Source organism: Ranitomeya variabilis, chromosome 1, assembly GCF_051348905.1.
Source record: "Ranitomeya variabilis isolate aRanVar5 chromosome 1, aRanVar5.hap1, whole genome shotgun sequence".
Classification (NCBI taxonomy): Eukaryota; Metazoa; Chordata; class Amphibia; order Anura; family Dendrobatidae; genus Ranitomeya; species Ranitomeya variabilis.
Genome location: NC_135232.1, coordinates 261,501,164 through 261,525,428, shown reverse-complemented (window position 1 = coordinate 261,525,428; position 24,265 = coordinate 261,501,164). Strand labels below are relative to the sequence as shown.

Here is a 24,265-nt window from a genome sequence, read left to right as displayed (position 1 = left end):
CTTTGCTGTTATCGTTCAGCCTAGGTTCAGCAGCGTCATCACCCGCACAGTGACTGTGTCCCTCGGGACTGCACAATCCCAATAGCTCAGGGTAAGTCCAATTATTATTTTATCTTATTCTATTTGTAGACGTTTTTGGAATTTTACGTAATAGCACCAGTGCGAACTTATACAGTACAAATTCTTCAATTAAAATATTTCCAAGCCTGTAAGCTCTGCCACCAAGATAAATAGAAAATGATGTGCAGTATTGACTGTTTTTCTCTCCTAGGAGCAGATTTGTGTTATGTCTTGTGGGACACAAAATGTAAAAAAACAAAACGATATGTTCGGCCCCAGAAGCAATGGCTTTGGATATTAAATATCTCCATAGTACTGTCACTGCATGGAGGTACCATACAGAGGCCCAGAAACTGAGATTGGTCGTGTGCATGAGGCTTTATGCAAAATATATTGAATAGGGCAATTAAGGTATATTAATATATATGTACTGTATCTTTTTTTTATTGTTTTTTACTTTATTTGTGCCCCTTCTTATAATTCTAGTATTATACAAATCTGTGGTCAATATATGGAAAGAGTCTTTATCACTGACCTGCAAGGCTATGTGCCCACGTTGCAGATTGTAAGCAGAATTTTCCTCATCAAAACCGGACTCCCTTCGCAGGAAATCCGCTCACATTTTTTTCGGTCCCAATACAATTATATAGCGGCAAAATCGCCGAATTCCGCAAAATTAATGAACATGCTGCTTTTTTTTCTGTGATGTGTTTTTTATGCGGAAAAAAACACAGCATGGGCATGCGGAATTCCATTAAACATAATGGGATGCGTTTGGTAAGCGTTTAAGCGTTTCCGCAGTGAAAAAACGCAGACAAAACGCTAAAAAACACAACATGTGCACATAAAGTAAACTAAAAGTAATTGCCTACTATTTGTTTTTTCTTCACTGAGGATGCCTTACGTATATATATATATATATATATATATATATATATATATATATATATATATATATATATATATATATATATATATATATATATATATACTGTATATATATATATATACTGTATATATATATATATATATATATATATATATATATACTGTATATACCGGTATACAGTGTATATATATATATATATATATATATATATATATATATATATATATATATATATATATATACATACACGATATAATTTGGCCATTCGTTGTAGTCACCATATATTTTACTTAGAAACGATTCATTGTCCCACAGCATTCTTTTGCTTTGTGGTGTGCTCATGCAGGGGGTGCGATGACGTCATTGTCTCGCGCCGCTCTACGGGCCAGAAGAGAAGACGGAGGCTGCGGTGCCAGGAGTCAGGATGAGGTGAGTATAAACTTAATTATTTGTTATATGAACGGGCAGTGGGGCCATCCTACTATATATATGGGGCTGGGGCCATCATACTGTATATATGGGGGCTGGGACCATCATGCTTTATATATGGGGGAACAGGGGCTATTATACTGTAATACTGTATATATGGGGGCTGGGGCCATCATACTTTATATATGGAGGAACTGGAGCCATTATACTGTATATATGGGGGGTGGGGCCATCATACTGTATATATGGGAGCTGAGGCCATCATACTATATATTTGAAGGAACTGGGGCCTTAATACTATATATATGGAGGAACTGGGGCCATCATACTATATATATATATATATATGGGGAAACTGTGGCAATCATACTATACATGGGGGAACTGGAGCCATCATACTATATATATGGGGGCTGGGGCCATGACACTTTATACATGGAGGAACTGGGGCTATCATACTATATATATGAGGGCTGGGGCATCATACTATACATGGGGGAACTGGAGCCATTATACTTTATATATGGAGGAACTGGGGCCATCATACTATGTATCTGGGGGCTGGGGCGATCATACTATACCTATTAGCCATAGGTAAGTGTTCACACTAGGCAGTTTGGTTGGGGACCCATCTGATTCATGAGATTACCTTGACGATGGTGGATGGGCTCACATTATTTGGCCAAATGTTGTGCTAAGCGTCTCATGTGTACTTTTCCTAAATTTCAAAAGCCATTTTGCTATTCACACTTCATGTATTTCATATTGACATGCTTTAACATTATTGAGTGTAATTTTTCGTATTTTGATATTTAAGTCGTTTTTGGGTATGCACCTATTCAGACTAGTTCTCGTTGTTTCAGTCACCTTTTCTGTTACTTATATGGGAGAACTGGGACCATTCTACTATATATATGGGGAAACTGGAACCATCCTACTATATATATATGGGGGGACTGTGGCCATCCTACTATATATTTGGGGGAACTGGAACCATCCTACTATATATATATATGGGGGGACTGTGGCCATCCTACTATATATTTGGGGGAACTGGGGCCATCCTACTATATATATGGGATATATAGGGGGGAACTGGGGCCATCCTACTATATATATGGGAGAACTAAGGCCATCATACTATTTATGTGGTGAATACTGGGGCCATATATAGGGGCAGTGGGGACAATGATACTATATACAGGGGACAGTGGGGCCCATCATACTATATATACGGGGCAGTGGGGGCATCACATTGTATATAGGGGCTATGTAGCCATTTTACTATATGGAGCTATGAGGTCCTCAATATATAATAAAGGGCTTTGGAGACCACCATATTGTGTATTGGGGCTGTAAGACCATCATCATGTATAGGCAGAGCTGTGTGGGCACACAGGACAGTATTTGTTATAAAAGGGGACATTAATAATTTTGATAGGGGCACTCAGGCTCCAGTATTTTTTTTTTTGGGGGGGTGGGGACATTGTTAACTTGAAATGGACACTCAAGGGTATTTGTTGCTGGAAGGGGGCACATGGCATATTATATCCTTCAAAGGAGCATACAGGCCTTTGCACAGTGGGGGCATTAATACTTTCTATGGGACACTTTAATTTTGGGGGGAGGGAGTAATCATAGTAATGACACAGTTTTTTAAATATTGGGGTCAGTGTTCTATGCCTCAGGTGCATGCAGAGTGGGGAGTTTTTGTAGGTTGGGAATAAATGGAGACATCCCTAGAAATGTGAGGAGCCAAATGCATTTTGTTGTAATCTGTGCAGACGAGTTGTGGCTGGAGAAGTGGTAATGGAGGTATGGGTGAGATTGAAAAGACGGGAAAAGTGAGCAACCCAAATCAGAAAGATCGTCAGCTGTAAGTCATTTATATATAACTGTACTGTACTCGCGTGTATGTTCTGCGGGTCTGGTATCTACCAATATACGGTTACAGTAAGGTGGTAATATTACTCTTTTTAGTAGTCTTTTTTAAATTTACTAACAGCTGAATTTGTTTCAGGTGTATAGTGGTGTCATTGGTCTCTGGTCATATTATATTATATTGTGTATTCGCTGTGTAGTGGTGATGGTGGTGGACATTGAATAGTTTTATTGTTTTGGTCTTTTATATTAGTAATTTTGATAATATTGGTCTTTGCATTGCAAGTTTTTTGTTAGCAACAGTGGTATACTGTAATTATATATGTATAGAAGCTCTTTTAAATGGTTATAGGGGGTTAGATGGGGAGACATGCACTTTGGGGCTTGGACCCCTGATCTTTTAGAACCTTAGCAATGTACCTGCCGTACTGTGTGTTTACTTGTCAGTGTTTCTAGAGATATATGATGTTTGTAAGTAAGCTCAGTTATGGCACCATATCTAAGCAGTAAGCTTGGTTCTGGTACTGTATCGATGTAGTAATCTAGATTATGGTACCATATGCATGACGCAAGCTTGGTTCTGTTCCGTATCTATGTAGTAGACTTAGTAAGCTCAGTTCTGCTTCCATATCTCTGCAGTAAGCTCGGTTCTTCTCCCACAGCTCTGTAGTAAGCTCTGTTTTGCTCCCATGTTTCTGTAGTAAGCTTGGTACTGCTCCCATATCTCTGTAGTAAGCTCAGTTCTGCTCCCTTACATCTGTAGTAAGCTCGGTTCTGCTCCCATATCTCTGTAGTAAGCTCGGTTCTGCTCCCATATCTCTGTAGTAAGCTAAATTATGCTCCCTTATCTCTGTAGTAAGCTCAGTTCTTCTCCCACAGCTCTATAGTAAGCTCTGTTCTGCTCCCATATCTCTGTAGTAAGCTCAGTTCTGCTCCCTTATCTCTGTAGTAGTAAGCTCAATTCCTCTCCAATATCACTGTAGTAAGCTCTGTTCTGCTCCCATGTCTCTGTAGTAAGCTCGGTTCTGCTCCCTTATCCCTGTAGTAAGCTCAGTTCTGCTCCCTTATCTCTGTAGTAGTAGTTTCGTACATTATTAGAAATCCGCAGACAGTGTACTTTGACCTTGCCCTGCATGATACTAAGGAGTACAGCAAGTTGAAGGCAAAAATTGTGGCACAGTTGGCCATCACCCTGGCTGTCAGGCCGCAACGCATGCACCTCTGGCGCTACCAAAGGGATAAGCCTCCCCAGTCTCACATGTTCAACCTGTTACACCTGATGCAAAAATATATGCATCCTGAAACATGCTCTCTGGCACAGATGGTGGAAAGAGTGGTAGTGGACTGATTCATCCCCTCATTACTTAAGTCCTACCAAAACTGGGTTGCCCAGGGAGAGCCCCAGAATGTAGATGACATTGTGAGCATCATGGAAAAATATCTGGCTTTGGAAAATTTACTGAACAATCAAGGGAGCCTGAGGTCACCTTCCTGGGCTATACAAAAGAAGGAGTCCAAGGACCCAGGAAGGGTCAGAGCCGATTTCAAGGGGTACATCTCATACCATTGTCTGTTAGTGTTGTCAAACCCCAGGTCATATAGCAGCCCATTGTCATATGGTCCAAAAATCAGTGGACTGCTCCATAGGCCGATGCTTCTCATATTTTGCAAATCCCGTGTACAATACCATACCTCACCCTGGTGAGGGATTTCAGCTGTGTCAGTTGACGGTGAACAGTGTTACTGTGACTGGACTCCTTGACTCGGTGAGATTGGTTACCCTATTAACTGCACCCTTCTGCATCTGCTAGTCCCTGGAAAGTGGTTAAAGGTGGGTGTATCCATGGATACATTAAGAACTATCCCATGGCTCAGGTGGACATAAGCACAGACTGTGGTTCCATGTCCCACCAAGTAGAAATTGTCAATGACTTATTGCATGCTACTGTTATTTGATGAGATTTTCCTTTGGTCTGGGACTCAGGGGCTAAAGCTGTAGCACCCAGTAGTAAGGTATGCCAGAAGGAGTCGGCTATGGTAGCAAAGTCACATGATGTAACTGGTGAATTTCCTTTCACTGTTCTGGCTATATAGGAGGATGAGGAAGCATTCGTTGAAGCCAATATCCCTGACCTGGGGGAGTGCCAGGACAATTTTGGGACTGCCCAGCCCAGGAAATTAACAGTGAAAGTACTCTGGAAAATGAGAGTGTTAAATGGTGTTCCTCATGAGCTGGGTGTCGATAATTGTTTTTTTCATCTGTAGGAAACCAGTGTTGGCAGTGCAGAATTTCTTAGAAGCGGTCAATGGCACACTGTTTATGGACAGAGGTGCTCAGCCCGCGGCTGTCGGCAGAGGGGGAGGGTATGTAGGTAAGCAGGAGGGAAGGTCTTGGATGGTAGATATGTGTTGATAATTTAAGCTGTACCAGTAACCCAAGGTCACTGAGAGGGTTTAATGTGACTGGATTTTAGGTCCAGGTTTTTTGAGTAACTAAAAGAACCTGGCTGCAAAAAGTTGATCCTATCATCCAGTCTAAAGTTTACAGGCCTATTAACAGCATCTGAGTTGAGTTTGTTGAGACTGGAGAAAAGGCAGAGCTGCTGGTTAGTCTGCTCTGCAAAGAGAGGTGTGCTGGAGCCAAACAGAGAAGTGTTTGTTAGGTGAATGCATTGAAGACAAGTGTGATTTGCTGCTGGGAATACCAAGGTTGGTGATGCTGCTAAATAAAGGTTTCATTCCGCCTTAAGAAAGGGACTTATCCATCGATACTTTTCATTTTGGAGCTGTGAAGTTCATGACGGACAATAAACTACATGTTGTTTTAATATAAATCCCTGTGCCATGTTTCCGACCGGCTGCTTGAGAGCATGAACCCCTACAATACACATACATTGTCTGCAGAGCACTGGTGTACAATAGCATTTACTATTATAAGGCTGTTGTATGCTGTTAATATCAGTCTTAGTACAGTGATTTTAATTAATGATCAGTATGGTGGGATCACTGCTGGTAAAATAAAAATATATAAAGGTTACGTTGGTATGCTGACAATGACGTTAGTGAGGATGCAGTAATACAACCCCTGGCAAAAATTATGTAATCACCGGCCTTGGAGGATGTTCATTCAGTTGTTTATTTTTTTTTATAAAAAAAGCTGATCACAGACATGGCACAAAAAAATAGTCATTTCAAATGACAACTTTCTGGCTTTAATAAACACTAAAAGAAATCAAGAACAAAAAAATTTGTAGTCAGTATTTGTTACTTTTTCAGAACAAGCAGAGGGGAAAAATTATGGACTCACTCAATTATGTGGGAAAAAAATTATGGAATCACCCTCTAAATTTTAATTCCCCAACTAACACCTGCATCAAATTAGATCTGCTCGTTATTCTGCATCTAAAAAGGAGTACATAGCAAATAGATAATGGCTGCACTCAATTTTACTGTGCTAAAGCAAGGAAATGTATGATACATGAAATGTGAATAGCATAATGGCTTGTGAAATCTATGAAAAAACACATGAGATGCTTAGCACAAGATTTGGCCAAAAATTGTGAGCCCATCCACCAAACGTCAAGGTAATCTCAGATCGGATGGGTACCTGACCTGTCTGCCTAGTGTGAACACTTACCTATGACTAATAACATGGTAAAGCCTGCATTTATAGGAAGGTCGGAACCAACTGTGTTTGGATGTAATTAAAATCACAGCATGGTGAAGGGCGGGGCGTTCAAGTCAGAAAAAATAGTACATAGTAAATATAGGAAAACTGAATGAACAGCAATGTAGTCTGAACTGGTGCATAACCAAAAAAGTATTACATAGCAAATAGATAATGGCTGCACTCAATTTTACTATGCTAAAGCAAGGAAATGTGCGATACATGAAATGTGAATAGCATAATGGCTTGTGAAATCTATGAAAAAACACATGAGATGCTTAGCACAAGATTTGGCCAAAATTGTGAGCCCATCCACCAAACGTCAAGGTAATCTCAGATCGGATGGGTACCTGACCTGTCTGCCTAGTGTGAACACTTACCTATGGCTAATAACATGGTAAAGCCTGCATTTATAGGAAGGTCGGAACCAACTGTGTTTGGATGTAATTAAAATCACAGCATGGTGAAGGGCGGGGCGTTCAAGTCAGAAAAAATAGTACATAGTAAATATAGGAAAACTGAATGAACAGCAATGTAGTCTGAACTGGTGCATAACCAAAAAAGTCTTACATAGCAAATAGATAATGGCTGCACTCAATTTTACTGTGCTAAAGCAAGGAAATGTGCGATACATGAAATGTGAATAGCATAATGGCTTGTGAAATCTATGAAGAAACACATGAGATGCTTAGCACAAGATTTGGCCAAAAATTGTGAGCCCATCCACCAAACGTCAAGGTAATTGTTAATTGCATCCAAACACAGTTGGTTCCGACCTTCCTATAAATGCAGGCTTTAGCATGTTATTAGCCATAGGTAAGTGTTCACACTAGGCAGACAGGTCAGGTACCCATCCGATCTGAGATTACCTTGACGTTTGGTGGATGGGCTCACAATTTTTGGCCAAATCTTGTGCTAAGCATCTCATGTGTTTTTTCATAGATTTCACAAGCCATTATGCTATTCACATTTCATGTATTGCACATTTCCTTGCTTTAGCACAGTAAAATTGAGTGCAGCCATTATCTATTTGCTATGTAAGACTTTTTTGGTTATGCACCAGTTCAGACTACATTGCTGTTCAGTTTTCCTATATTTTCTAAAAAGGAGTGATCACACCTTGGAGAGCTGTTGCACCAAGTGGACTCACTTGAATCATGGCTCCAACATGAGAGATGTCAATTGAAACAAAGGAGAGGATTATCAAAGTCTTAAAGATGGTAAATTATCACGCAATGTTGCAATAGATGTTGGTTGTTCACAGTCAGCTGTGTCTAAAATCTGGATCAAATACAAACAACATGGAAAGGTTGTTAAAGGCAAACATACTGGTAGACCAAGGAAGACATCAAAGCGTCAAGACCAGAAACTTAAAGCAATATGTCTCCAAAACAGGAAATGCACAACAAAACAAATGAGGAACTAATGGGAGGAAACTGGTGTCAACGTCTGTGACCAAACTGTAAGAAACCGCCTAAAGGAAATGGGATTTACATAAAGAAAAGCTAAACGAAAGCCATCATTAACACCTAAACAGAAAAAAACAAGGTTACAATGGGCTTAGGAAAAGCAATCGTGGACTGTGGATGACTAGATGAAAGTCATATTCAGTGATGAATCGCGAATCTGCATTGGGCAAGGTGATGATGCTGGAACTTTTGTTTGGGTCCGTTCCAATGAGATTTAAAAGATGACTGCCTGAAGAGAACATGCAAATTTAAACAGTCATTGATGATATAGGGCTGCATGTCAGGTAAAGGCACTGGGGAGATGGCTGTCATTACATCTTCAATAAATGCACAAGTTTATGTTGATATTTTGGACACTTTTCTTATCCCATCAATTGAAAGGATGTTTGGGGATGATGCAAATAAATCTCAATCCAATTGAAAATCTTTGGTCCAAGTTGAAGAAAATGGTCCATGACAAGCCTCCAACCTGCAAAGCTGATCTGGCAACAGCAATCAGAGAAAGTTGGAGCTAGATTGATGAAGAATACTGTGTGACACTCATTAAGTCCATGCCTCAGAGACTGTAAGCTGTTATAAAAGCCAGAGGTGGTGCAACAAAATACTAGTGATTTGCTGGAGTGTTTTTCTGTTTGTTTTTCATGATTCCATAATTTTATCCCACATAATAGAGTGAGTCCATAATTTTTCCCCTCTGCTTGTTCTAAAAAACTAACAAATACTGACTACAACATTTTTTGCTCTTGATTTCTTTTAGTGTTTCTTAACCCCTTCCCGACATTTGACGTACTATCCCGTCGAGGTGGGGTGGGCCCCCATGACCACGGACGGGATAGTACGTCATACGCGATCGGCCGTGCTCACGGGGGGAGCGCGGCCGATCGCGGCCGGGTGTCAGCTGCATATCGCAGCTGACATCCGGCACTATGTGCCAGGAGCGGTCACGGACCGCCCCCGGCACATTAACCCCCGGCACACCGCGATCAAACATGATCGCGATGTGCCGGCGGTGCAGGGAAGCATCGCGCAGGGAGGGGGCTCCCTGCGGGCTTCCCTGAGACCCCCGGAGCAACGCGATGTGATCGCGTTGCTGCGAGGGTCTTACCTCCCTCCCTGCCTGCTCCAGACCCGGATCCAAGATGGCCGCGGATCCGGGTCCTGCAGGGAGGGAGGTGGCTTCACAGAAGCCTGCTCAGAGCAGGCACTGTGAAGCAGCCTGCACTTCTCGCAGATCGGTGATCTGTCAGAGTGCTATGCAAACTGACAGATCACCGATCTGTATTGTCCCCCCTGGGGCAAAGTAAAAAAGTAAAAAAAAAAATTTCCAAATGTGTAAAAAAAAAATGAAAAAAAAATATTCCAAAATAATGAAAAAAAATATATATATTATTCCCATAAATACATTTCTTTATCTAAATATAAAAAAAAAACAATAAAAGTACACATATTTAGTATCGCCGCGTCCGTAACGACCCGACCTATAAAACTGGCCCACTAGTTAACCCCTTCAGTAAACACCGTAAGAAAAAAAAAAAAAAAACGAGGCAAAAAACAACGCTTTATTATCATACCGCCGAACAAAAAGTGGAATAACACGCGATCAAAAAGACAGATATAAATAAACATGGTACCGCTGAAAGCGTCATCTTGTCCCGCAAATAAAGAGCCGCCATACAGCATCATCAGCAAAAAAATAAAAAAGTTATAGTCCTGAGAATAAAGCGATGCAAAAATAATTATTTTTTCAATAAAATAGTTTTTATCGTATAAAAGCGCCAAAACATAAAAAAATGAGATAAATGAGGTATCGCTGTAATCGTACTGACCCGAAGAATAAAACTGCTTTATCAATTTTACCAAACGAGGAACGGTATAAACGCCTCCCCCAAAAGAAATTCATGAATAGCTGGTTTTTGGTCATTCTGCCTCACAAAAATCGGAATAAAAAGCGATCAAAAAATGTGACGTGCCCAAAAATGTTACCAATAAAAACATCAACTCGTCCCGCAAAAAACAAGACCTCACATGACTGTGGACCAAAATATGGAAAATTTATAGCTCTCAAAATGTGGTAACGCAAAAAATATTTTTTGCAATAAAAAGCGTCTTTCAGTGTGTGACGGCTGCCAATCATAAAAATCCGCTAAAAAACCCGCTATAAAAAGAAAATCAAACACCCCTTCATCACCCCCTTAGTTAGGGAAAAATTAAAAAAAAGTATTTATTTCCATTTTCCCATTAGGGCTAGGGTTGGGGCTAGGGTTAAGGCTACAGTTAGGGTTGGGGCTAAAGTTAGGGTTAGGGTTTGGATTACATTTACGGTTGGGAATAGGGTTGGGATTAGGGTTAGGGGTGTGTCAGGGTTAGAGGTGTGGTTAGGGTTACTGTTGGGATTAGGGTTAGGGGTGTGTTTGGATTAGGGTTTCAGTTATAATTGGGGGGTTTCCACTGTTTCGGCACATCAGGGGCTCTCCAAACGCGACATGGCGTCCGATCTCAATTCCAGCCAATTCTGCGTTGAAAAGGTAAAACAGTGCTCCTTCCCTTCCGAGCTCTCCCGTGTGCCCAAACAGGGGTTTACCCCAACATATGGGGTATCAGCGTACTCAGGACAAATTGGACAGCAACCTTTGGGGTCCAATTTCTCCTGTTACCCCTGGGAAAATACAAAACTGGGGGCTAAAAAATAATTTTTGTGGGAAAAACAAAGATTTTTTATTTTCACGGCTCTGCGTTATAAACTGTAGTGAAACACTTGGGGGTTCAAAGTTCTTACAACACATCTAGATAAGTTCCTTGGGGGGTCTAGTTTCCAAAATGGGGTCACTTGTGTGGGGCTTCTACTGTTTAGGTACATTAGGGGCTCTGCAAACGCAATGTGACGCCTGCAGACCATTCCATCTAAGTCTGCATTCCAAATGGCACTCCTTCACTTCCGAGCCCTTCCATGCGTCCAAACGGTGGTTCCCCCCCACATATGGGGTATCAGCGCACTCAGGACAAATTGGACAACAACATTTGGGGTCCAATTTCTCCTGTTACCCTCGGGAAAATACAAAACTGGGGGCTAAAAAATAAGTTTTGTGGGAAAAAATTTTTGTTTTATTTTTATGGCTCTGCATTATAAACTTCTGTGAAGCCCTTGGTGGGTCAAAGTGCTCACCACACATCTAGATAAGTTCCTTAGGGGGTCTACTTTCCAACATGGTGTCACTTGTGGGGGGTTTCTACTGTTTAGGTACATTAGGGGCTCTGCAAACGCAATGTGACGCCTGCAGACCATTCCATCTAAGTCTGCATTCCAAATGGCGCTCCTTCCTTTCCGAGCCCTCCCATGCGCCCAAACAGTGGTTCTCCCCACATATGGTGTATCATCGCACTCAGGACAACTTGGACAACAAATTTTGGGGTCCAATTTCTCCTGCTACCCTCGGGAAAATACAAAATTGGGGGCTAAAAAAATAATTTTTGTGGGAAAAAATTTTTGTTTTATTTTTACGGCTCTGCATTATTAACTTCTGTGAAGCCCTTGGTGGGTCAAAGCGCTCAAAACACATCTAGATAAGTTCCTTAGGGGGTCTACTTTCAAAAATGGTGTCACTTGTGGGGGGTTTCAATGTTTAGGCACATCAGTGGCTCTCCAAACGCAACATGGCGTCCCATCTCAATTCCTGTCAATTTTGCATTGAAAAGTCAAACGGTGCTACTTCCTTTCCGAGCTCTCCCATGCGCCCAAACAGTGGTTTACCCCCACATATGGGGTATCAGCGTACTCAGGACAAATTGTACAACAACTTTTGGGGGGTCCAATTTCTCCTGCTACCCTTGGAAAAATACAAAACTGGGGGCCAAAAAATAAGTTTTGTGGGAAAAAAAAGATTTTTTATTTTCACGGCTCTGCGTTGTAAACTGTAGTGAAACACTTGGGGGTTCAAAGTTCTCACAACACATCTAGATAAGTTACTTGGGGGGTCTAGTTTCCGATATGGGGTCACTTGTGGGGGGTTTGTACTGTTTGGGTACATCAGGGGCTCTGCAAATGCAACGTGATGCCTGCAGACCAATCCATTTAAGTCTGCATTCCAAATGGCGCTCCTTCCCTTCCGAGCTCTGTCATGCGCCCAAACAGTGGTTCCCCCCCACATATGGGGTATCAGCATACTCAGGACAAATTGGACAACAACTTTTGGGGTCCAATTTATCCTGATACCCTTGTAAAAATACAAAACTGGGGGCTAAAAAATCATTTTTGTGAAAAAAAAAAGGAATTTTTATTTTCACGGCTCTGCGTTATAAACTGTAGTGAAACACTTGGGGGTTCAAAGTTCTCACAACACATCTAGATAAGTTCCTTGGGGGGTCTAGTTTCCAATATGGGGTCACTTGTGGGGGGTTCGTACTGTTTGGGTACATCAGGGGCTCTGCAAATGCAACGTGACGCCTGCAGACCAATCCATTTAAGTCTGCATTCCAAATGGCGCTCCTTCCCTTCTGAGCTCTGTCATGCGCCCAAACAGTGGTTCCCCCCCACATATGGGGTATCAGCATACTCAGGACAAATTGGACAACAACTTTTGAGGTCCAATTTATCCTGATACCCTTGTGAAAATACAAAACTGGGGGCTAAAAAATCATTTTTGTGAAAAAAAAAAAGAATTTTTATTTTTACGGCTCTGCATTATAAACTTCTGTGAAGCACTTGTTGGGTCAAAGTGCTCACCACACATCTAGATAAGTTCCTTAGGGGGTCTACTTTCCAAAATGGTGTCACTTGTGGGGGGTTTCAATGTTTAGGCACATCAGGGGCTCTGCAAACGCAACATGGCATCCCATCTTAATTCCAGTCAATTTTGCATTGAAAAGTAAAATAGCGCTCCTTCCCTTCCGAGCTCTGCTATGCGCCCAAACAGTGGTTTACCCCCACATATGGGGTATCGTCGTACTCAGGACAAATTGCACAACAACTTTTGTGGTCTAATTTCTTCTCTTACCCTTGGGGAAATAAAAAAATGGGGGCGAAAAGATCATTTTTGTGAAAAAATATGATTTTTTATTTTTACGGCTCTGCATTATAAACTTCTGTGAAGCACTTGTTGGGTCAAAGTGCTCACCACACATCTAGATAAGTTCCTTAGGGGGTCTACTTTCCAAAATGGTGTCACTTGTGGGGGGTTTCAATGTTTAGGCACATCAGGGGCTCTCCAAATGCAACATGGCGTCCCATCTCAATTCCAGTCAATTTTGCATTGAAAAGTCAAATGGCGCTCCTTCCCTTCCGAGCTCTGCCCTGCGCCCAAACAATGGTTTACACCCACATATGGGGTATCAGCGTACTCAGGACAAATTGCACAACAATTTTTGAGGTCCAATTTCTTCTCTTACCCTTGGGAAAATAAAAAATTGGGGGCGAAAAGATCATTTTTGTGAAAAAATATGATTTTTTATTTTTACCGCTCTGCATTATAAACTTCTGTGAAGCACTTGTTGGGTCAAAGTGCTCACCACACATCTAGATAAGTTGCTTAGGGGGTCTACTTTCCAAAATGGTGTCACTTGTAGGGGGTTTCAATGTTTAGGCACATCAGGGGCTCTCCAAATGCAACTTGGCGTCCCATCTCAATTCCAGTCAATTTTGCATTGAAAAGTCAAATGGCGCTCCTTTCCTTCCGAGCTCTGCCATGCGCCCAAACAGTGGATTAACCCCACATATGGGGTATCAGCGTACTCAGGACAAATTGTACAACAAATTTTGGGGTCTATTTTCTCCTGTTACCCTTGGTAAAATAAAACAAATTGGATCTGAAATAAATTTTGTGTGAAAAAAAGTTAAATGTTCATTTTTATTTAAACATTCCAAAAATTCCTGTGAAACACCTGAAGGGTTAATAAACTTCTTGAAAGTGGTTTTGAGTACCTTGAGGGGTGCAGTTTTTAGAATGGTGTCACACTTGGGTATTTTCTATCATATAGACCCCTCAAAATGACTTCAAATGAGATGTGGTCCCTAAAAAAAAATGGTGTTGTAAAAATGAGAAATTGCTGGTCAACTTTTAACCCTTATAACTCCGTCACAAAAAAAAATTTTGGTTCCAAAATTGTGCTGATGTAAAGTAGACATGTGAGAAATGTTACTTATTAAGTATTTTGCGTGACATATGTCTGTGATTTAAGGGCATAAAAATTAAAAGTTGGAAAATTGCGAAATTTTCAAAATTTTCGCCAAATATTCGTTTTTTTCACAAATAAACGCAAGTTATATCGAAGAAATTTTACCACTATCATGAAGTACAATATGTCACGAGAAAATAATGTCAGAATCGCCAAGATCCGTTGAAGCGTTCCAGAGTTATAACCTCATAAAGGGACAGTGGTCAGAATTGTAAAAATTGGCCCGGTCATTAACGTGCAAACCACCCTTGGGGGTGAAGGGGTTAAAGACAGAAAGTTGCCATTTGAAATGACTGTAGTTTTGTGCCATGTCTGTGATCTGCTTTTTTTTTTTAATAAAAAAATTAACAACTGAATGAACATTCTCCAAGGCCGGCGATTACATAATTTTTGCGAGGGGTTGTAAAATAATTTGTGATTTTGATCCTAAATAATTAATTAATTACTGCATTTATACATTACTGCATTTATTTAATTACTTATTTAAGTAAGTACTGCAATCACCAACGTCATTATATTTTTTATCTTTCCTGCTACCTTGGTGTACCACGGATACTGTCTGGTGCTGCTCCTCACTGCCTACACTCCAAGTGCTACAACCCCACACCACTGGAAGTAACAAGCCATTTTAGCGCCTCCATCCCCACCTAACTGAGTGTAACATGGTATTATGAATGTTAGATTATGGTGTGGAAGTATTATTTGGCTATTATATTGCAGTAAAGCTGTGGTCTTTTACAGATATTTTTGTCAGAGGAGCTGTCCACCCCTGAGTACATTTTTGGCAATCCCAGGAGCTTGCTGAATCCTGACGATATGTAGTAACACATGTAATATACACACCGTTAGGATTCTGCCTTGCTTGCCAGTGAATTGCATACTTGCAGTCACTAGCTGATTAGAGTCTCTGCACATTGAGCAAAGTGGCCGAGGACCACACGTATGCAAATCATATTCTTGCAAGTCATGTGGCGACTGCTAGAACCAACAATCAAAGATGATTTATTCATCTTTAGCATTTGGCAAGATGCATGGCTTGCACAAAGTTCAGTTGGGGGGGGGGGGGGGTGACAATTCCTTAAAAGATCAGTATGATGGCATTATTTTGTCACTATATGGCAATATTATACAGTCATAGAGTGGCAGTATTATTTAGTTTTATGTGGCTATAAAATTGGTCTTGCAGAAAATCTTGATTTTCTTCAGTGTCAGGCAGGGTAATATTTGTAATAGACATCCTCATTTGGGGCAAGTGGGTGTGAAGACGGGAGAGGTGGAGGACTAGAGGTCAGCATGGACCAGTGTGCTTTAAAATACCAGGGCTGAATTTCAGTCTTAGTCTGGCCCCAATGGTATTGGCCTGGGCTCTCCTCTCCATAATGCAGCGGAGCCTAGTGTGTCCTGTCCCCTCTACAGCAGCTACTGCTTAATGCTGCATGGATTGTGCAGGACTGGAGATGCTTCTTTCCCATCTTCGCTTTGAATTTTCACATTTTTCACCAAGAAACAGCTACAAAACTGCATGTGAATTTGTACTTTGCACCAACTCGTTTCACAGATTTGCGCTAGTAAAATTATATCTGCTGATGAGAGAATGCTTTAAAGGCATATTTGTAGTACACAATATAAAATGTTCATTTGTACGCCATGATAGTAATAAAGTTTTTTAGACCTCCGTTTGTCATGACTGCACCTCTTATAGCTCTTCTGATATAGTTTCATTTTCAGGACTATACGCCATGTTTATCTCTTCTTTCTGTGTCACTTATCTCATACTTTTCAATTGCCGTGTGACAGTGTGCTGCAGGTTCTGCATCAGGCTGCATCCAGGAAAAGAATAAAAAGAATCTGTCAGCAGGATTTTACACTCCAAATTATTTGCTTCCACATTTAGCTCTTTCAAAAACAAGTCCAGATATACCATGACATGTCCAATCTGTTACTGAGAAATTTATATGCAAATGTGGCTGAAGAAGTACTGTAGATCTAAAGCCTCTGTCACTCCGGCTCTATTCCCCATCCAGCTCCACCTCCTCCTGCTTGACTGATGATTGCTTTGCCTGAAGTCACACAGCATTGATTCTGTCAGTCAAGCAGGAGGAGGTGGCACTGGGTGGGGAATAGAGCTGGAGTGACAGAGGAATCAGATTTACAGCCTCATTTGCATATCAATTCAAATGCTTTCTCATTACCAGGCAAATGGACTGGCCATGTAAAGATACTGCTGGACTTGTTTTTGAAAGACCTACATGTTCATATTAGTTTTGGAGATGAAAGCCATCTTGCAGATTCCGGTTAAAGATTTTTTAGATTTTGAATTATATGTTATTAATACAAATTACTCTTTTACTTTTTATATTATTTTACTATAAGTATGGGAAAAATGTTAACTATTATTAACCCAGACATTTTATCATTTCAGACAAGATGAGGCGGATGATCCATTGGTTGTGGCTATTGCTCCTGATAATTTGTTTGCTTCCATTGGTCTCTGGATGTCCTTCTCCCTGTAGCTGTACTTCTGGAATTGTGGACTGCAGCTATAAAGACCTTACCAGCAGTACCCTGCCGGCCTCTTTTCCTACTACCACCCAGGTGATCCGTTTGGACCAGAACAACCTGTTATCTATTCCTAATGGTCTTCTGGACCACCTTCCAAATGTGCGTGAGGTCCATCTTAAGCATAACCCTTGGCACTGTGATTGTGACATCCTTTATCTGAGAAGTTGGCTGCAAGGACAGCAGAAGAAAGGCCTGTATAGAGACGTGATTTGTGCATCTCCCGAGACCCTTGAAGGGAGAGTTATTATGTTCTTAACAGAGGATGAACTTGTGACCACCTGTCAACACTGGTACTGCAACCTTGCTGTGATCTCCCAGCTCTGCCTCTTTATCTTTATTGTAGTACAAGGCATTCTGCTAATCTTTATCATTCTCTCCTTGCGTCGTTTCCAGAAAATTGCAAGGGAAGCAAGACGCACAGCCAAAGAACTGCAGCAGAGCTCCGAAACCTACACCTATGGCAACATCCCACTATGCAACTATGACAGGACTTGAGGAAACAAGTCGTTATACACAAATAGTATGAAATGCAGTATGACTCCTTTAGATTTGCACCTGGTGGCCTGTAAACATCCATAACAGTCCAGTATTTGTGAAACATTTTGAAAAAAAAATCTAATCTTGAGTTTCTTGATGATCTAGTAATGTAAAGGTCCCTTTAGGAGATCCAAACTCTAGAAAAGTAAGAAATGAAATTTGGCGACTTCTAAAGTTTAAAAATGAGCAAAATATAATTGGATCGATAATGAATGACCTGCTTAGGACAGGAGAATGGAGAATTGATTTTTAAATTAATATTAAATCAGTATAATCTAATTATGTGACCACTTTGTATTTGGGGTGCAAGATTACTGCATCAAAATAGCAATATAGATGGTTATAGCAGTTAATGTGGGTATTATCCTACAAAGACAATTATATATAGTGGGTATAATGCCCAACAGTGGACGACATACCGTACTTTGTTACTCAGTTTTAGGTATTGAGTAGAGAAATACTGCCACATTACACGGGTACAGAATAAAGCTAGATAAGTGGTGTAATACTTTCACATATTACAGTATAATAAACACAACAGTTGTTTCTTTACTATGGAACCCTTCGGATGATTCATGCTACCGATTTATTGGCAGGATGAACAGAGGGCAGGCTCCATTGGTGCATTTGTTTACTCTGAGATAATGCGGCATCTCATAGAAAATACAGTTTGTAAAAGGGACAAGGGGAAAAAGCCATCTAGGTGGCTATTGTCTGGATCGATAGACTGACAGGTCTGTCCATCTACACAAATAGGTAGGCATCTCTCATTCTCACTAGGCCTGGTGGGGAGAAGTCAGCAGGGAGGAATCTCTCACTCTCGCTAGGCCCGGTAGGGAGAAGTCAGCAGGGAGGAATCTCTCACTCTCACTAGGCCCGGTAGGGAGAAGTCAGCAGGGAGGAATCTCTCACTCTCACTAGGCCCGGTAGGGAGAAGTCAGCAGGGAGGAATCTCTCACTCTCACTAGGCCCGGTAGGGAGAAGTCAGCAGGGAGGAATCTCTCACTCTCACTAGGCCCGGTAGGGAGAAGTCAGCAGGGAGGAATCTCTCACTCTCACTAGGCCTGGTGGTGAGAAGTCAGCAGGGGGCATCTCTCACTCTCGCTAGGCCCGGTGGGGAGAAGTCAGCAGGGAGGCATCTCTCATTCTCACTAGGCCCGGTAGGGAGAAGTCAGCAGGGAGGCATCTCTCATTCTCACTAGGCCTGGTAGGGAGAAGTCAGCAGGGGGCATCTCTCACTCTCACTAGGCCTGGTGGTGAGAAGTCAGCAGGGGGGCATCTCTCACTCTCGTTAGGCCTGGTAGGGAGAAGTCAGCCGGGGGCATCTCTCATTCTCACTAGGCCTGGTGGTGAGAAGTCAGCAGGGAGGCATCTCTCACTCTCGTTAGGCCTGGTTGGGAGAAGTCAGCAGGGGGCATCTCTCACTAGGCCCAGTGAGGAGAAGTCAGCAGGGAGGCATCTCTCACTCTTGCTAGGCCAGGAAGGGAGAAGTCAGCAGGGTGGCATCTCTCACTCTCACTAGGCCTGGTGGTGAGAAGTCAGCAGGGGGGCATCTCTCACTCTCGTTAGGCCTGGTAGGGAGAAGTCAGCAGGGGGCATCTCTCATTCTCACTAGGCCTGGTGGTGAGAAGTCAGCAGGGAGGAATCTCTCACTCTCACTAGGCCCGGTAGGGAGAAGTCAGCAGGGAGGAATCTCTCACTCTCACTAGGCCCGGTAGGGAGAAGTCAGCAGGGAGGAATCTCTCACTCTCGCTAGGCCCGGTGGGGAGAAGTCAGCAGGGAGGCATCTCTCATTCTCACTAGGCCTGTTGGGGAGAAGTCAGCAGGGAGGAATCTCTCACTCTCACTAGGCCCGGTAGGGAGAAGTCAGCAGGGAGGCATCTCTCATTCTCACTAGGCCAGGTACGGAGAAGTCAGCAGGGAGGCATCTCTCATTCTCACTAGGCCTGGTAGGGAGAAGTCAGCAGGGGGCATCTCTCACTCTCACTAGGCCTGGTGGTGAGAAGTCAGCAGGGGGCATCTCTCACTCTCGCTAGGCCCGGTGGGGAGAAGTCAGCAGGGAGGCATCTCTCACTCTCGTTAGGCCTGGTAGGGAGAAGTCAGCAGGGGGCATCTCTCATTCTCACTAGGCCTGGTGGTGAGAAGTCAGCAGGGAGGCATCTCTCACTCTCGTTAGGCCTGGTTGGGAGAAGTCAGCAGGGGGCATCTCTCACTAGGCCCAGTGAGGAGAAGTCAGCAGGGAGGCATCTCTCACTCTTGCTAGGCCAGGAAGGGAGAAGTCAGCAGGGTGGCATCTCTCACTCTCGCTAGGCCAGGTAGGGAGAAGTCAGCAGGGAGGCATCTCTCGCTCTCGCTAGCCCAGGTACGGAGAAGTCAGCAGGGAGGCATCTCTCACTCTTGCTAGGCCAGGTGGGGAGAAGTCAGCAGGGAGGCATCTCTCACTCTCGCTAGGCCAGGTACGGAGAAGTCAGCAGGGAGGCATCTCTCACTCTCGCTAGGCCCGGTGGGGAGAAGTCAGCAGGGAGGCATCTCTCACTCTCGCTAGGCCTGGTACGGAGAAGTCAGCAGGGAGGCATCTCTCACTCTCGCTAGGCCAGGTACGGAGAAGTCAGCAGGGAGGCATCTCTCACTCTCGCTAGGCCCGGTGGGGAGAAGTCAGCAGGGAGGCATCTCTCACTCTCGCTAGGCCTGGTACGGAGAAGTCAGCAGGGAGGCATCTCTCACTCTCGCTAGGCCAGGTACGGAGAAGTCAGCAGGGAGGCATCTCTCACTCTCGCTAGGCCAGGTACAGAGAAGTCAGCAGGGAGGCATCTCTCACTCTCGCTAGGCCCGGTGGGGAGAAGTCAGCAGAGAGGCATCTCTCACGCTCGCTATGCCCGGTGGGGAGAAGTCAGCAGTGAGGTATCTCTCACTCTCATTAAGCCAGGTGGGGAGGTCAGCAGGGAGGCATCCAGATGTCTGTGCCAAAAGCAGAAGGTGTTTCCTTTATTTTCACTTTATGCCACAATTGCAATTTATAATAAACTTATCTAAGCTGAATGGTAACACAAATAGATGAAGATAGATACATGAAAACTATAAATTATTATAGTCTGATATTTTTCATGCAGTAAGACATTATTTTTGTGAACTGTTGTTCAGAACTGAACTGCATATTGTTGATGATGCTGCATTAATGGTTTGAAAAGCAGTAAGACCTTGGCCCCGATTCGTCATTGTTGTTTCTCCAGTTTTCTGCAGTGATTTGCTCCTTTTTAGTGGCTTTAGTATTTGCGCTTTATTCTTTATACGTTTTGAGTTACTTTTTAACTTGTCTTTCTTTTTAAAGTATTTTTTATCTTTCCTCAACAACTTTGCTTATCCACATGCTTTAGGGCTCGCTCACACCACCGTATTTTCCATTAAAACATCGGATCACACTCAAATCATTGTTAGTGGAGTTGCGCACATGTCTGATTTTTTCCTTGGACCGAGCCGGTCGAAGAAAAAAATCACAGCATGTCCGAGTTTGAACCGATTATAGGATCGCACTTGGCCATCGAAGTCAATGAATCCCTGGAATTAATTGGACTGCACTCAAATGACATCTTAGTGAAGTAGAATTTCCAAGACACAATGGAGAAGATGGAGAAATGTTGTTCTCCATCTTCTCCTCACAGTGTGCTCAGATTCTCTCATCAGGGAGAATCAGATCAAACTATGCTGACACTCTGATCATACTCTGACCAGAGTTTGATCAATATCATTTACATAATTGGCTCGATTCTCTCGGATGAGAGAAAATACAGCTGTGTGACCCTAGCCTCAGACAGATTCATAAAATGCAACTTTTTTCAAACGTTACATTTCTTTTTGGCACATCTCAATCCACTCCCTTTCTGGAGTAAAGTTTCTGGCAGAGTTTTCAGTTTGGCACACTTTGGCAACTTTTAAATGATTTGCCACTTTTTGTGTTTAAAGTCTCGAAAACTGGTTAAAGAGAAAAATAAAGAGCATTTTTTTAATTTTTGCTCCAAATTTATGAACTGTGTGTCTTATTTTAGAGACTGTGGCACAAAAAACAGTAGCGAATATCGCAAAGAAAAAAAAGAAAACTGATTTAGATGAATCGCAAATAATGAATCGGGGCCCCATGTCTTGACCTCTCTTCCCTTTTTCCCAGACCTTCATAATTATTCCATACTGCACTCTTTTAATGTCTTTTTGATCATGTAAAACATACTTTCTGTTTGGCGAGATTTTATTTTTGACTGGTAATAAATATGTGTCTTGTATAACAATGTCCTAGACAACATTTACATGAGTACGTTTTTAGATGTTCTCATAAAGTGATGAATTACAGAGACGGTCACGGTCACCGTACAGAATTATGGACCATAACAACAACATTATGCAAAAGGTAACGTCATTATGTAGAATGGGTAACACCATGATGTTACAGTACAGGAATGATGTAAAAAGTGAAGCTGTAGTAGCAGGGGCTGGCTTGCACTTTTCAGCCTGGGGGGCAATCACAAGGCAGTGGCCCTCGAGTAGCAGTCACCCACATTTGCACTACTTATCGCTGGCTGCTGCATTAATGCAACATAGATAACATGCTTTAAAAACAGGCTTGTACATAGACATATAAATAGAATGGAGCTTGCTGCATAGATATGGAAGCAGAACGAAGCTTACTGCCTACATAGATATTGTAACAGAAGCAAGCTGACTACATAGACACGAGAAGGATGGATTACTACGTAGATAAGGGAGCAGAACCGACCTTACTAGAGTGCTATAGGAGTAGAACCGAGCGTACTGCAGAGATATGGGAGCAGAACCGAGCTTACTACAGAGATATGGGAGCAGAACTGAGCTTACTACAGGGATAAGGGAGCAGAACAGAGCTTACTACTACTACAGAGATAAGGGAGCAGAACTGAGCTTACTACAGTGACATGGGAGCAGAACAGAGCTTACTACAGTGATATTGGAGAGGAACTGAGCTTACTACTACAGAGATAAGGGAGCAGAACTGAGCTTACAACAGGGATAAGGGAGCAGAACAGAGCTTACTACATAGATAAGAGAGCAGAACAGAGCTTACTACAGATGTAAGGGAGCAGAACAGAGCTTACTACAGAGCTGTGGGAGAAGAACTGAGCTTACTACAGAGATAAGGGAGCAGAACAGAGCTTACTACATAGATAAGAGAGCAGAACAGAGCTTACTACAAATGTAAGGGAGCAGAACAGAGCTTACTACAGAGCTGTGGGAGAAGAACTGAGCTTACTACAGAGCTGTGGGAGAAGAACTGAGCTTACTACAGAGATAAGGGAGCATAACTGAGCTTACTACAGAGATAATGGAACAGCACGGAGTTTACTACAGAAATAATGGAGAAGAATTGAGTTTACTACAGCGATAAGGGAGCAAAACAGAGCTTACTACAGAGATATGGGAGCAGAACTGAGCTTACTACAGAGATATGGGAGCAGAACCGAGCTTACTACAGAAATATGGGAGCAGAACCGAGCTTACTACAGATGTAAGGGAGCAGAACTGAGCTTACTACAGAGATATGGGAGCAGTACCGAGCTTACTACAGAAACATGGAAGCAAAACAGAGCTTACTACAGAGCTTTGGGAGAAGAACCGAGCTTACTGAAGAGATATGGAAGCAGAACCGAGCTTACTAAGTCTACTACATAGATACGGAACAGAACCAAGCTTACGTCATGCATATGGTACCAGAATCTAGATTGCTACATCGATACAGTACCAGAACCAAGCTTACTGCTTAGATATGGTGCCATAACTGAGCTTACTTACAAACATTCATATATCTCTAGAAACACTGACAAGTAACTAACAAAAAACTTGCAATGCAAATACCAATATTATCAAAATTACTAATATAAAAGACCGAAACAATAAAACTATTCAATGTCCACCACCATCACCACTACACAGAGAATACACAATATAATATAATATGACCAGAGACCAATGACACCACCATACACCTTCTACTACATAATGACTGAAACAAATTCAGCTGTTAGTAAATTAAAAAAAGAAAAAAAAGACTACTAAAAAGAGTAATATTACCACCTTACTGTAACCGTATATTGGTAGATACCAGACCCGCAGAACATACACTTGAGTACAGTACAGTTATATATAAATGACTTACAGCTGACGATCTTTCTGATTTGGGTTGCTCACTTTTCCCGTCTTTTCAATCTCACCCATACCTCCATTACCACTTCTCCAGCCACAACTCGTCTGCACAGATTACAACAAAATGCATTTGGCTCCTCACATTTCTAGGCATGTCTCCATTTATTCCCAACCTACAAAAACTCCCCACTCTGCATGCACCTGAGGCATAGAACACTGACCCCAATATTTAAAAAACTGTGTCATTTCTATGATTACTCCCTCCCCCCAAAATTAAAGTGTCCCATAGAAAGTATTAATGCCCCCACTGTGCAAAGGCCTGTATGCTCCTTTGAAGGATATAATATGCCATGTGCCCCCTTCCAGCAACAAATACCCTTGAGTGTCCATTTCAAGTTAACAATGTCCCCACCCCCCCAAAAAAAAAATACTGGAGCC

General features: G+C 42.2%; 1 protein-coding gene across 1 annotated transcript; it reads left to right on the top strand.

Annotated features, from left to right (window-relative positions):
- GP1BB (glycoprotein Ib platelet subunit beta) lies at positions 1 to 22,102 on the top strand. The gene is made up of 2 exons (XM_077293402.1): positions 1 to 91; positions 16,986 to 22,102. Exon 2 carries the CDS (start codon positions 16,991 to 16,993, stop codon positions 17,618 to 17,620), a length of 630 nt encoding a protein of 209 aa, XP_077149517.1. The 5' UTR covers positions 1 to 91; positions 16,986 to 16,990; the 3' UTR covers positions 17,621 to 22,102.
- The last annotated feature ends 2,163 nt before the right edge of the window (positions 22,103 to 24,265 follow it).

Bases quoted from the DNA above. Each gene is read 5' to 3' on its own strand.
- GP1BB (XM_077293402.1), top strand. From the start codon at position 16,991: ATGAGGCGGATGATCCATTGGTTGTGGCTATTGCTCCTGATAATTTGT.